At 40.9% G+C, this 14,428-nt stretch overlaps 1 protein-coding gene across 1 annotated transcript; it reads left to right on the top strand.

Moving 5' to 3' along the window:
• The first annotated feature begins 490 nt into the window (after nt 1-490).
• On the top strand, nt 491-13,098 carry LOC149088943 (uncharacterized). The gene is made up of 5 exons (XM_089253247.1): nt 491-641; nt 5,612-5,744; nt 6,060-6,202; nt 10,116-10,233; nt 12,811-13,098. The coding sequence occupies exons 1-5, from the start codon at nt 611-613 to the stop codon at nt 12,944-12,946; spliced, it is 561 nt and encodes a 186-aa protein (XP_089109373.1). The 5' UTR covers nt 491-610; the 3' UTR covers nt 12,947-13,098.
• Nucleotides 13,099-14,428: the final 1,330 nt, after the last annotated feature.

Genomic DNA, 14,428 nt, shown 5'->3' with positions numbered 1-14,428 from the left:
TGCGTGTGTGTGTGTGCCAAACAGGCCCCAACTTAAACGAAAACTACATTAAAAGTTCGCCAGAGTTGGGCAAATCTCCGATATGGAAAAAATACCGTCCAGCAGCAATGTGTACTTTAGTTACCTTGGTTCCCAAACAATGGTTTGTCACTTTTTTTAGAGCTCCCAGTACAAGAAGAAAATCCGAGCAGTGCTAGGTACTACTGCTAGTTTGATAAAGAGAATATCATATTCACAATAATTTTCTAAAGTTGACAAAAATTGATTTAAATTTAAAAAAAAAACATGATAAATCATTTTCGGAAATTTTTTTTTGGAATTTCTTTTGTGGGGGGGGGGGAGGCTCATCACCCCGCGCCCTCCCCGTGGTAATGAGCATTGCCATTACGGACAGACTTAGTTCCAAGGTTGGCGTGTATGGATTGGGTATTAAAACAACTCCCATTCGTAGGTGTTATCGTGACGATAACGTCCACGAGTCGTGTTATCAGCATGAGAAAGAATTCGTCTGGAAAGTTGCAAAATAAATACCAAAGGATTATTATAATTTACGTATATGTATAGATTGAGGTACCGGACATTTTGAGAAGTTTTTGCCAGTCAATCGGCCATGTTATTGAAAATTCTCATCTCGCTATTACGTAAGTAACTCTATGTCATGCCTTGAATAACTTTTTATCGGACCTATAATCAGAGTGGAGCCTGAAGAATTCAGATTAATTACGGGAACAGTAACGTTAGCCAGCGGTGTCACTGAGGTAGATTAAGTGGCGTATTTACAGGGGGTGGGCTTGGCGAGCTATAACTCAGGGCGGAGAGTTCAGCGGGGCGGCAAATTTTAGGAATGAGTGGCCAAGAAAATTATTGGAATGGGAAAAGGGCGTCGAAATTTGCATAACCCTCAATTTTTCCGCCTCTGCCCAGGCAGCAACGGGCTAGGTCAGTGAGTGACTAGAAGAATGACCTAGTAAGTTTACAAGCACGTGAGCGAGCTAAAGAGGATTTTAGAGCGTAAGCAAGCACGCGAGTAAGCAAAAAAAAAGTAAGAGCGTGGGGGGCAAGCACGTGAATGAACAAACGAATGACTTATATAGAGCGAGGGACCAGGTCAGTGAGTGACCTTAGAGCGTGTGCACGTATGTATGTAAGGGACCAAAACAGCGGGCGAACATGTGAGTTACCAAAATAGTGTGCATGCATGTGAATGATTAAAAGAGTGGCTTTATAGAGACGCGGTGTACCTGCAAGGGGGGGGGGGTGGAGGCAAAGCGGGTTGTAAGCAAAGGGCGGCGAATTCGAGGAAAGAGTAGTCCAGAAAATTAGACTATAAGGGGCCGTTCAAGTATTACGTCATCATCGATGGAGGGGGAGGGGGTTTCCGATTTGCTGACTTTTGATGACAAGGGGGGTGGTTTGATAATGCTTACGTCATCAACCACCCTTTATGAAAATATGAGTTAGGATTCAGAGGGGCAGAGCTGATGACGAAATTTTGCTGACAAGGGTGGGGGGGGAAGGGGGTCAAAAATGGCTAAAAATTTTCTTACGTAATACTTGAACGACCCCTAAAAGAAGGGCAACAAAACTAGTGCAGCCCACGGGCGGCAAAACCATAGATGCACCTCTGGCTATAACGGACTCGTTATAACGGAGTTTTACTGTGTATTGCAATTACCGTACCATAGAGTCACCATTAGATTACCATGTTTGAATTAAACATGCAGCTTTTCGTAGTACAGTTCAATCTGTCCAGGGTTAATATTGCTGCATCGAGATACTTCTCGACGGTGGCCGACCCAGGGTTGGTACTTTGGAATATCATGCTACGAAGTATTATTTATTACCTCGATCTAAGCTTCAATTGTTACGCGAAAGTAAAATGGCTGGGAATCAATATGTATTAACAGTTTATTTCCCCCCCCCATTATCATCAAAAAATAATGCTTTAATGTCGAGTGCTGGGGACTAGTGAGACTGTCATGGCCTCCCGCATCCTGCAGCAGGGCCCTTAAGTCAGATTTTTCACTGGCCTCTCCATAGCAAATTCATAGTGTGAAAAACAAAAACGAAAAAGATGAAAATATTCCCGAGGGTACGAGTTAGAGCCCTGTTTTTGCCACGGGCCACTTAAGTGATCTGTAAATATGCTGAAGTTTACTTGAATGATTTGTAAATGTACCGTGAGCCACGTAAACGATCTGAAAATATGTCACAGGCCACGCAAGTGATGACTCAACTATACCGCGGGTCACGTGCGGTAAATGATCTAGAAATGTGACGCTTTGTTCACTTTCACAAAATTCTGTTGTGAGGCCGCGGATCACATCAGATGGCTCCGAGGGCCACATTTGGCCTGCGGGACATGGTATGAGCATGTGTGATCTAATCAACTTTAAATCATTCACATGGTTTTGATTTTCGATTCGTCAATAAATGATTAAAGCAGGGATCTTCAACCTTTCAGACAGAAAGCGGGCCAAATTGAAACCTTCCACAAAGCCCGCGGCCCACCAACTCGTGTAATTTAGTGCCCATTCCATTTATTATTAGGGGCGAATGGCGGCCCCGAATTAAACAGAGACAAAAATAATTTAAGAATTTTCAAAATAATTAAAAAATTTATTCTGAAATTATTTATTTTATCAAATCACGCAATTATTCTTTTACTGAACTGCTATCAGAAATTACCGTACTTTAATGTGTATAAGGACCCCCCCCCCCCCCACCCCTGATTTTTTGGGCTTAAAATTTAGTAAAAAAGGGTAAAAATATCTATTTTTATATAATACTATCCATGGAAACCCCCTCCATTTTTGGGACCCAGTTTTCGGCAAAAATGGGTTCCTTATACACGTTAAAATACGGTACAGTCAAATCTCGATAAGTCGAATGTGCAGCGGCCAACAAAAAACTTCGAGTTATCGTTAGTTCGACTTGTCGGAAATTCCGATTTCAGAGTTAGAAAAATAAACATTTATTAAAATATCAGTGCTATATCAGTGCTAGGGTTGTTAATAAATGGAATAGCTTACCCCCGGAGGTAGTAAATTGTAACACAATTGACACGTTTAAAAAAAGAAATGCGATAAACATGTTGGGGTAAATCGAGAAGCTATCCATTCTTAGAATAAGACAACCATAAGTATTCTTTATGGGCGTTGTATAATATTTTATCATGTGTCTATATTGTTTATAATTTGTGTTAATTGCATTTTTGATTGGGTTGCTGTATTTTTGAAATATATGACAACCATATTTTTATGGGCATCTTTTTATCAGCCACCTCGTTGGGCATTTTGCCTGTTGTGGCGTTGTATTTGTATTTGTATTTGTATTTGTATATATTTACGAATATCGTATTAATAATAACATGTCAAGCTACGGTAGATGAAGAAATTCAGAAGTTATATGTATTCTAATTTAATCATATTTAATAATTATTGAATGAGAATATTTAGAAATAAACTAGACGTACGTACAATGTATTATCGATACGGACGGCTTACATGATACTCGTATAAATGCGAAAGTAAAGTGCAAACAAGATTATTTCTGTCAAAGAATGCAGTGATTTTTTTACCGTCTCTTTCTTTTTTGTTCTTCTTTTGTGAGAAAGTCATACACTTTTTTGCAAGCAGGTAGATGAATATGCTAATTTCTATTGCTAAATCCTTTGTGGACCGTAATTTCACACAACTACGCTCCAAAATAACACCATTCTCTAGATCAGTGGTACTCAACCGGGGGCCATATGGCTCCCTTGTGGTACTGGGATACTTCAAGGGGAGCCACAGAAGAAAATGGAGAAATTGGCCATGACAGGTGGTTTGGAGAGCTGAGAAGAAAAATTAAGGTGTGAAGAAATAAAGATTTTATATTAGTGACTAACACTTACAGTGAGAGAGAGAATCCAAGAAAACCACCCGTAAAACCAGGGCCTGCTTTAGGGCATGGACTCACCCAGGCCTCACCGCCTACATTTTGCAACAAGTTCCCTAAGATGGGGTTTTTCTCAAGTCCCCGGTTAAATTTTTCAGACCCCCTTCCCTATATGAAATTTATAGTACGAAAAACAAAAAAAAATGATGAAAACATATTAGGCCCCGGGCTGTAGCTCTGTCAGTCCCACTCTTGTGAGGGGCCTCATGCCCATAAGTAACCCCACCTTATGATATTTTGTATAGTACAATTAATTTTGAAAACAAATAGGAAATATGTAGGCTGTTTATTTCCAGCTAAAGTATGGGACTACCATAGCATCACTTTGCCTAGGTGGGAGTGGGGGGGGCATGATATTGAGACGGTCCTGATAGAACTCGGACTAGCGGGGAGATCAATAAATTCTAGGCTAGTGGTCTGGAGGCCAATTTTCTTTGCAAAATTTTTGTTCAGTATAAATTCACTGAAAAAAATAATTTCAATACGTATAAGGTGTCTTGCTTCTAGAAGAGAGTTGAAAACTCTGGGTAAGACAGGGGAGCCACAAGAAAAAAATATGGTTCAAAGGGGGCCACGGGCAAGAAAAGGTTAAGAAACACTGCTCTAGATTAATCATCATAACTTCTGTATTCAAGCCGTTCAAAAAAAAATTTTTTTTGCTGATATTGCCTGTAGAAAGATCAAGCATTAATATTATACATTTATTTATTCCTTATGTAGCTCTATATGGATTTTTTTTTAATTAAATTTTGCACCATAGTTGTGTTATGAAGTCCCAACTATAGTCCATCATATATTTCGTGTTATAAATCGCTTACGAACCATAGTTGAGAGAACCTACTTCAACTACATCATTTAACCAGCTTTATCTTCTTTGCTAGAAGATGAAGAAGGGGTTTTTTCTGAATTCGATCCCTAAGGGGGTCAAAAAGAGGGGTGGTTGATCGATGCGCTAAAACGAATGCGAGCCGATCTCTCCTTTAAAAAGTCTCGCCACAGAGAGCAACAAGCCTACACACACACAACGGTACAATTATTCGATCATTGCACTTCACTTATAGGTAGAAAAATGGATGGTACACATAATACATACTACACATAACAAGCATTACACAGTAACTAATTTCACGTTAGGTTCACAACACATACACGCACATTCCAACATGTGCCAACTCGTTAGAAATTCCGCAGAGAAATGTGGGCGAGGCGCATGTGTGGTTTAGTAGTAATAGTAGAATCTCGTGAAAATCAGATCTGGTAATAATTTCCAAAATTATACATGTTTCGCCACGTACAGGACCTCAGAAAAATCCCTTTGGCGGAAGGCTCAGGATGCCCGTGTTGGCGTGTAATGTAGTTGTTAGTTGTCGTTCTGCCGGAGTGGGGCAGTGCTAAGATGCTCGTCTTCCACCGTGAGGTTTGCTGTCAGGTCAGCGGATTCGATCTTGGGGAAGAACATAGATAACAAGTTATTTCCCTACACCGAGAGCCTGAGGCAACCGCCGATAGATGGCGCCTTTAATTCCGACCCAACTCGATAGGTAGTGAATTAATTGTATGGCGAGTATGACTGGAGTTAATGTGCGGTAAAGTAAAAAAGCTGTGTCGTTCTCAAGTAAAATATATATCACTCATTTTCATCACACACAATAATCTTCAAATTCACTTTCAGTGGCGGCCGTGGTCGTAAGCGGTTCGACATGTACTCACGATGACATGGTAGACCACTGCAAGGTGCACGGCAATGTGCCCACTGGAGAGGATTTCATCCCTGACGATTTCGACCATCTGAAGCGCTTGTGCAAGTAAGTTACTAATCTTCTTATTTAAGTCTGGTGCTCACGAGCGCCAGCTTGGTACTAAATGGAGCACCTAAGTGCGTTTAATGCTTGTGCCCGATTTCTCACTCACGAGTTTAACTCTTTAAGCGGCATTGACGACATATCTCGCCTACTTAAAGATCTCTTATTTTAGCATTGACAAGCCCATATATTTTGTAAAATTGATTTCCCAATACTATGATAAAGCGGTTCTCGTTGTCAAGAAAAAGGTGAAAGCTTCCCCCCTAGTGTCTCAATTACTAATGAATTAATAAACTTTTTTTTTGCCCCCCCCCCCAGGAAATTCACGCCTTTCATGAAATGCGGTGTCGACTACATCTTGAAATGCCCGGATGCCGGAAGGCGAACTCCTCTGGAAGTGACGAAAGACTTTTACGATTTCTACCTCAAGTTATGCACCAGCGATGACAGATTCAAAGAAGGTGCTTTTTGCTATTTTTTCACATTACATACTTTGGTTAGAGCAGGGGTGGCCAACCCGTGGCACGCTGTGGTAGCAGGAGTGTCACGCGAATGCTTTTCAAAAGTTAAGGAAATTCTATTCCATTTTTCAATCGAAGAAATTCCCCCCCCCCAACTCTTAAACAATTAATTTGGCAGCCTTGTAGGCTGCTAAACCTATATTTAGTATGGGGGGCATTCTTAAAATAATAACTATGCGATGACTTTCGTTTGTGTTTCTGTTCGGTTTTTCACATAAAAATATAATATAATTCTAATTAATCTTATGTCTATGGTTTTTCATCTTTGGCCATAGTTGCTGGACGTCCCATGTGTTGTACAAGATTTAGGATCGTCCGCATGGAGGACATGCATTGTATAATACAATTACATTGTATATCTATGAGTTCTTGTGGGAGGGAGGCTAAGCTCTCTCACAAAGTTTATTGGGGATGAGCCCAAACGCCCTGAGTCCTCAGATTCCGGTGTCTATGCCCGTGTTGTAGGTAAGATGAACTTCTTCCTAAATAATACGTACATACAAGATCTGCATTGAGATAATGGAATTTATGACAAAAATAGGAACAATTTAGAACTCAAAAGAGTGACAAATTGGACATGTTTGCGAAAATGAGAGGACAGCCGGGCCATATTTTACAAGAACAGAAGAAATGTTCGTCTCCCGTAAATACGGGCTGTATGGTCTTCATCGAAAATAATCATCTTGATTCTGGCATGGCTTGGAAACGGTTGGCCACCTCTGGGAGGTTCGAAACTACACAGCATTCTTTGTAGGGTTTAAATGTTTCAAAGAAATGTCAAGGGCGTAGCGGAGGGGACTTGGGGGTCTGGTCCCCCCCCCCCCCGAAATGTGAGAAAATGGCCGAAAAAAGGGAAAAGGATGGCCAAATATTCCGCCTGGCAGTCGAGTGGTTAGGGAACTAGCTTCTCACTGTGCAGGTCTGGGTTCGAATCCCGGTTCGGGCATGGATATTTACTAACTCTAACAAATTCCCTGGACGGATCATGCTGATCTCTTGGGAATACGTGAGGATCACGTTTATTATTAAAAATCTATTGTTCTATCACTTTGGTTCCTCCCCCCCCCCCGAACGAAATTTCTGGCTACGCCCCTGGAAATGTCGTTTGCAGTGTTCCGACCCACGACATGCCGGTGTCCATTTTCCCATCCAGCTATTCGATTTTCTTAGATTCCCCCACTTCTTCATTCTCATACATAAGCGAAGCTGACAACAACTCAATGTATTTACGGATTGACCGAAACAGATATAAGAGCACTGCATGATTTGAAATTTATGATTTTGCCCCCTACAAAGTTAGGGTTACCAGACGTCCTCCTTTTGATGTCATTTCGAGCGTCCTCCTACGTTTCGGAAAATTCACCTTTTTGTCCTCCTTCTCAGCTTTCCGGAATTCTTTTCTCCTTTTTTTTCATAGGATTTTTTTTTTCCGCTTTGAAATATATATTCCTTCATTGACATGTTTTTGTGGGTTTTTTCCACTGATCAATAGCCGTCGAAATTCCCAGAATGTTTCCTACTTTTGCTATTTTTTTAGCAGTTTTGTTTTAGAGTGGGGGAAAGATTGTTGTGGGCAGTTTAATTGGTCATAATAGTGGCGTCATCTATTGTGAAAATTGAGAAAAGTGACGTAACTAAGGGTGTGTGTGCAGACGTCCTCCTTTCTCAATTTTCTCGACCTGGTAATCCTACTACAAAGTCACAATCATAACATTAATTTATTTATACTAATACAATATTCCTTGGCCGAGGCGTATACGAAGGAATGCGGTGGTGAAGTTTGACAGAGACGATTGATGTTACAAAGGATATCAGAAACTGATGTGGAATCAATAATGTTTGACGGGGTTGTTGTTCCAATCGGTTATTGTTCGAGGAAAGAAACTACATTTGAAGCAATCTGGGTTTCAATTTTTGTGAATGGTTAATTCTTTTTGAAAAGTATGAAGCTGGAGTTAGAAAATTCGAAATGTCGATATGAAAATGGCCATGAAGGATTTTGAAAAGGAAAGTTAATCGAGATATATCTACAGGTGAAAAGTGTTTGAATATTGAGTTGGTGCTTCAGTTCAGTGACGGAGGCAGATGATGACCAACAGTTAAGAGTGAAGCGGGCGGATTTATTTTGAATAGATTCTAATTTGTCTATGTTCGAAAGAGTATGGGGAGTGGGGGGTCGCAGATTTCACAGGCATATGAGAGTACAGGAAGGATGCAAGTTTGGAAGCAGAGATGTGGAAGCAGAGGTGACGGGTGGAGTTTTTGAGGTTACGACGAAGAAAAATGTTTTTGGCGACACTTATGAAAGACGTAATCAACATGGAGATTCCAACGGAGGTCAGCAGAAATAATTACACCCAGATATTTGTAGTTAGAAACTTCGGTGATTAAGGAGTTATTGATAGTGTAAGAAGAATAGGGGGGAAGTCTTTTGCTAGTAATTTCCATAAAAACTGTTTTTGAAGAGTTAAGTGGTAATTGCCAGGACGAGCACCATTCCGATACAATGTTGAGGTTATTTTGGAGAGATGCTTGGTCGGATTCGTTGTGCACTGTTTGGTAGATGACGCAATCATCTGCAAAGAGTCTGTAGAATTGATGGAATTAGGCAGATCGTGTTTATATAAATCAAAAATAATAATGGCGAGAGCAGAGCCGTCTTAAGAATATCATGGGCCCCCGGGCCAAGTGATTTTTCTGGGGCCCTAACAAGCAAATTCTCGAAAAATTCTACTACTTCTCATTTTTCTGAGGCCCCTCTTCTCTCGAGGTGCCCGGGTGAGCCCATGCGCTAAGACGGCACTGGGCGAGAGGACTGAACCCCGGGGCGTGCCAGACTTAACTTGGAGAAATTGGCAGTTCTGGTTCTTGAAGGAGACAAACTGACTGCGGTTGGTAAGGAAGGCTTCTACCCATTTAAACAATTGAACACATAGTCCAAGTATACTGAGAAATTGAATTTTGTGGACGTATGACATCCATAAAATTCAATTTCTCAGTATATTTCAGGCAGAAAAAATACCATCTCTTCATATATAGGCTAAGGTTTTGGAGTTTGAGTAGAAGTTTATTGTGGGGCACCCTGTCAAAAGCTTTAGAGAAATCCAAAAAAATTATATCAGTTTGGACGTTTTTGTCGATACTGCTCGATAAATCGTGTATGAAAAGAGCTAATTGGGTAGTTACTGATAAAGATGATCGAAAGCCGTGTTGATTTGAGAAAAAGAAGTTTATTGAATCAAGGTGTGAGCGGATTTCCTTGGCAACTGTGTGCCCAAAAAGCTTGCAGCAAGTAGCATGGTGATAACGACTGGTCTGAAATTAAGGAGATTTGAAAGAGATCCTGATTTATGAATTGGGATAATCTTATTAATTTTCCAGTCAGAGGGCAAGTTAGATGAGTTTAATGAGACATTGAAGATAATTAAAAGGTAATTCGAAATTTCATCGGCGCAAAATTTGAGAATATGATTTGGAATCCCATCGGGGCCAGTGGAGTGGGGTTTCAGTTTTTTTAAAAGGTTCAGAAGAGGCCTGCTTTAGTGAAGACGACAGGAATAGTGTTGAATAATGAATCGGAAAAGGAGTACTGAGAAGGAGTGGAGTCAGTGGAAAAAGCCCGATGATTTAAGACATAATTAAAAAAACATACATCGTAGGATAGATTTAAGATAGGTTTTTAATGAATGTTGTTAAGGCGCATCACATTCATGGATTCATAGCTCTGAAGTATTCATGCCATTTTGTAATCGGAAAATGGCGTCCTAAAATATTATACGTCATTTTATGTAGGGTTTACAAGATGTCCTCATTTATGATGCCATTTCAAGTGTCCTCATATGTTTTATTTCAGTGGCTCTAGAAACATTTCAATGTGTGCTGGAGAATAATAATAATCTTCAAAGTAGTTGTGGCTCATACGTGGATGTGACCGGAAAAGAAAGCAAATCAAAGATCAAGGAATTATGCAAGTACGTTTTGTTATTTTCTAAGAACGCTTTTTTGAGAACGTGTGTTTCCCTTATTTTGCAGTTCATATCCGTGTTTGCATAAATACTCTGAATTCCCTTTTTATTACCGCCCCCGTGTCTGTTCTTCAATAAGGGATCGTTTGGCAATACCTTTCTAAAATGTACGAGTTCATACTTCTACACTTGCGCAGGATTTTCTGGTACCTCTTGCTCTCAACAGACGCGCGCTCTTTTAAATCACGCCAACAGTGTGTGTGTGTGCGTCTCGTATATACAGATAGGGACCATATGCTTGGAGATTTTAAGGAGTTCCATTGGGATGGATGCATCTTCTGAATTCTTTATTTTTCAAAAACAATATATCACCACGTGTAATAACACATGATTTAACATCATAAAATGCGATTTCATTCACGTATTGATCCTCCTAATTTTTACTAATTCGTCGTGAATGCATGATGGAAATGTTTATAAGAGATGGAACAGGCTATTAAATCGGCCTGACAACAACAAATCGACAGATCTGCAAATCTGCATGGTCCGAATGACTAGATTCTTTAATGGTTGAGACTGGAAAAGGAAGGACTGGGATAAAAAAATATATGTAATGATACATCACGCCATCTATATATCCGCCAAATATCTTGTTGTTACTTTAGAACTACATGATTCATATATGTTCTCGCGTCTTTCCTAGAGCTAGTATCATCACTCCGTTATGAACCTTGTTACCGCTCACGGTATTCTTCAGGAAAATCGAGTCATGGCAACACAAAGTCATATGATTTCTTTCCGTAAGAGTTACAGCAAATACCTGTAGTGCATTTTTTTTTTTTTTTTTTTTTATGATGATGTGGCACATGTCTTTTGGCAAATTGCGGCTTTGACTGTCGCGCCCACATGTGGCTCCTCGGGTGTGTGTGTGGGGGGGGCGGACCGTTCGGGGGTGGCAGAGAGGGCGGGAAGGGGTGTTGGCGGGTCGGGTGGCTTCGTGCGTGGTCAGGGGTGGCGCGTCGGTTGGGGGCCCTTGTCACGAGGCGTTCCGTGTTTTTCTTGATGCGGGTTCTCCCTCGTGTCCGCGGTGGAGGTTCGGGGGGACGGTCGGGGGTCTCTCTTCGCGCGGCGTGTTGGGGTGCTGTAGACCGTGCCGGTGGGGCCTTGTCGGGGCTGAGGGGGGGGGGTCGCGCCCGCGGTGCTGTCCTGGCTTTGTCGAGTAGTGATGTGTCCTGGGATTGGGGGTTTGGGTGTGCGGTTGTGCTGCTTGGGGGGTTGGCGGGATGTTGGTCCGAACCGGGTATGCTTTCCCGGCCGGCTTGAGTTTTTTTTCCGGCACGCCCACGATCTCACGATCAATGAGCTTATATCGCAAAAGCGACAGAGCCTGGGCGTGCTCGGTTCTATACTATACTACAGCAAACACATCCATTTCCAATATTCCAAATTTCCATAAAGTCTTCTTAAGCCCAATTCGAAGACATGCCATTTGGTTAATATATCTGGCTCTCACCCAGAAGGCCCGGGTTCGATTTCCGGCATAGGAACACAAATCACGTGTTACCTCTCTGTTACTGTTGCAGCTGACACACCTGTTTCCAATGTTTCAAACATCCATAGTCTTAAAAGGTACCAGTACTATACCAGTTAGGAGTAGCATGCGCACGATTATCTTGGGGGGGGGGGGGGCCTTCAACATTGTTTTCTTCCCAGGAGAGGTATCTTCATTTTTTACTGCGAAAATCCACCATAATCTCAGGTCGGGCTTACGCACACCTATAGGCGTTGTCTTGTCAATAATGTTACGAAAATTGTGTCTTTTAAATAGTTCTTACTTATCATTTATTATGTATTTTTTCGCCTGTAAATAGTCAAAAAATAGTCCTGTAAAAAATCTTGCCAAACTAACAATAAACCTGGCAAGTTTGGCGACAGCTCCGGTAATTTGGCGACGTCCTGACAACCGAGGAAAGGAAAATATGGGAGAATTTTCTGTAACTTCGCTTTTCTTTCATAAAAGCGTCACCAGAGCGAAACTTAGTTTACACCAGAGCGTAGTAGTTGAGTTACGAAAAGGCAGACAGACTTGTGTACGTTAGGGAGAAGTCGTGTGTTAGGCGGCTCTCTGCTTCAGCGTGTTTAGTCAAATCTCTACTTGTGAATACATACTTGTACATACTTGCTGTTCTGTAAAATAAATCTGTGTTTTGTCCTTCAACTTGGGGATTCGTGCTTTGCCATCTCGAGTGCTTGTGAGAGGCATTATCCGGAACAATGAAATGTCTCGCAACAAATTAACAGCAGCCCACTATGCATAGTTTACTACAGTCGAATCCCGTTATAACGAACTCCAGGAGATTGGAGAAATCACTTCCCTATAACGAAATTTCGTTATAAAGGAATTCCAGGTGTTTGCATTGTTCCTAAGTAAACTTATTTTGGGAATTAGAAAAGTGCTCGTTAAAACGAGATTTTCGCTATAACGGTATTCGTTAAAACGGGATTCGACTGTATCTGACACGCTATGACTCCCCATGATCAATTGGCTCAAATATTAATTAACGCCCATTTTTCTTTTAATAGGAAAAATGACGAGATAACAAGCTGTTTCGGAAAGCAAATAGGAGCGCTATGCGGTCATGACTCTCAAAAGGTTGTGGAAACTTTATTCGACCATTCCAACTTATTGAAGTACCCACCTTGTATAGACCTCGAATGAGATCAGTAAGAAGGTTATGCTAAATGTCACCAAATTCCTCATGTGCGGAAATGCACAGAGCAGATCTGTCTATACACCGAAAAAAAAACATGTTGTGTTACTTGAAAAATGATTTTTTTGCATCACACAATATACACTTCACACAAAGCTACAAATCTCTCAATTCGAAATACGTCAATGATTTCGCACAAGAGGGTCCTGCTTCAAATACTATTATAAGATAGATGGCAGCACGTCTGGTCACATGATATACACTGCTTTTTGATTTTGATCCGCCCTTCTCTCATTCTAATCTACTGTTTTCTTAACTACTCATTCCTCGAATTCGGAGCTACGGCCGGCTTAGCTCCTGCCTCGAAGTCACTCATTTGGTAGCTCACAAAGAATTTATCCATTCCATAGAATGAATTATAATTATTCAGAATGAGGCGCCTAAAATGACTTCACCAACCACACAGTCATAGTCTCTAGCATGCCCTTGACCATTTTCAACCCGGTTATCTTTATGGAATATTCTACGTATATCTCCTCAATGGGGTTATCAGATTCGAAAACTGAGTAAGGAGAACGCCTGCATGCGCACCCTTAATAACGTCACTTTCCCAATTTCTACAACAGATGGCGGACAAAAGGGCGAATTTTCTGAAACGTAGGAGGACGCTTGAAATGACATCAAAAAGGAAGACGTCTGATAACCCTATTTTTTTCCCTTTCAACTCAGATTTATCGCCCCGTATCTGTTTAAGTGCCGTCATCTATCTTCTAAAAACGAATCTGCCAATGAATGCTCTTGTAGATGCAATTTAAGTGTTGTGAGCTGGCTACTCGCAATCTTAGGAGAGATCCTTGGCTCGCGTTTGCTAAGACCGAAACTTGTATTTTTGTTCCTAAATTTCAAATGTGCATCTGCAAGTTTCTTCTGAAGTGTGAGGCCCATATTTCAGGCCCCTCTACTGGGTAGCATTTCTGTTCATGAAATACCTCTACTGATACACAATTGCTCAACTGATTATATCATCGTCCCCCTTAGCCAGGAACATGAATGTACAAATTTCAAGAACTTAGATTTTAGAAAACGACGTTTGAATGTTTGCTCTAACCAAGGTTACTCTATAGAGTATAATGGCAATACCTTTTGATTACAGTGTAGAAAGATGAGGATCAACGATATTAGCTGAATACAGGCCAAAGAACATGTAATCTGCGCTATAACAGGCTATTTTCACTAACGAAGTGCCTAGCATTGAGACAACTGTGTCTGGCGTTGTATTTTTTTTATTTTGAGCTAATATTTTACAAAATCTTTCTATGGAAGATATTTTTGACCTACAGAAGTTGTTTTCCCAAAAATGTTTTGTAAAATGTGTTTCAACAGGGGATAGACATTGGCGTTTCTGGCGAAACTTAGAAAGCAAAATAAGAGATCCAACCAGCTTCATAAAAGAAAAAGTGAAAATTTGCACATCCATGTCATCGGAGTAA

The sequence above is a fragment of the Pholcus phalangioides genome, unplaced genomic scaffold, assembly GCF_987345545.1.
Source record: "Pholcus phalangioides strain wild (caught in Gottingen) unplaced genomic scaffold, Ppha-v1.0 ptg000003l_1, whole genome shotgun sequence".
Classification (NCBI taxonomy): domain Eukaryota; kingdom Metazoa; phylum Arthropoda; class Arachnida; order Araneae; family Pholcidae; genus Pholcus; species Pholcus phalangioides.
Note: the sequence above shows the minus strand (reverse complement) of the source record. Positions and strands in the feature narration are given on the sequence as shown.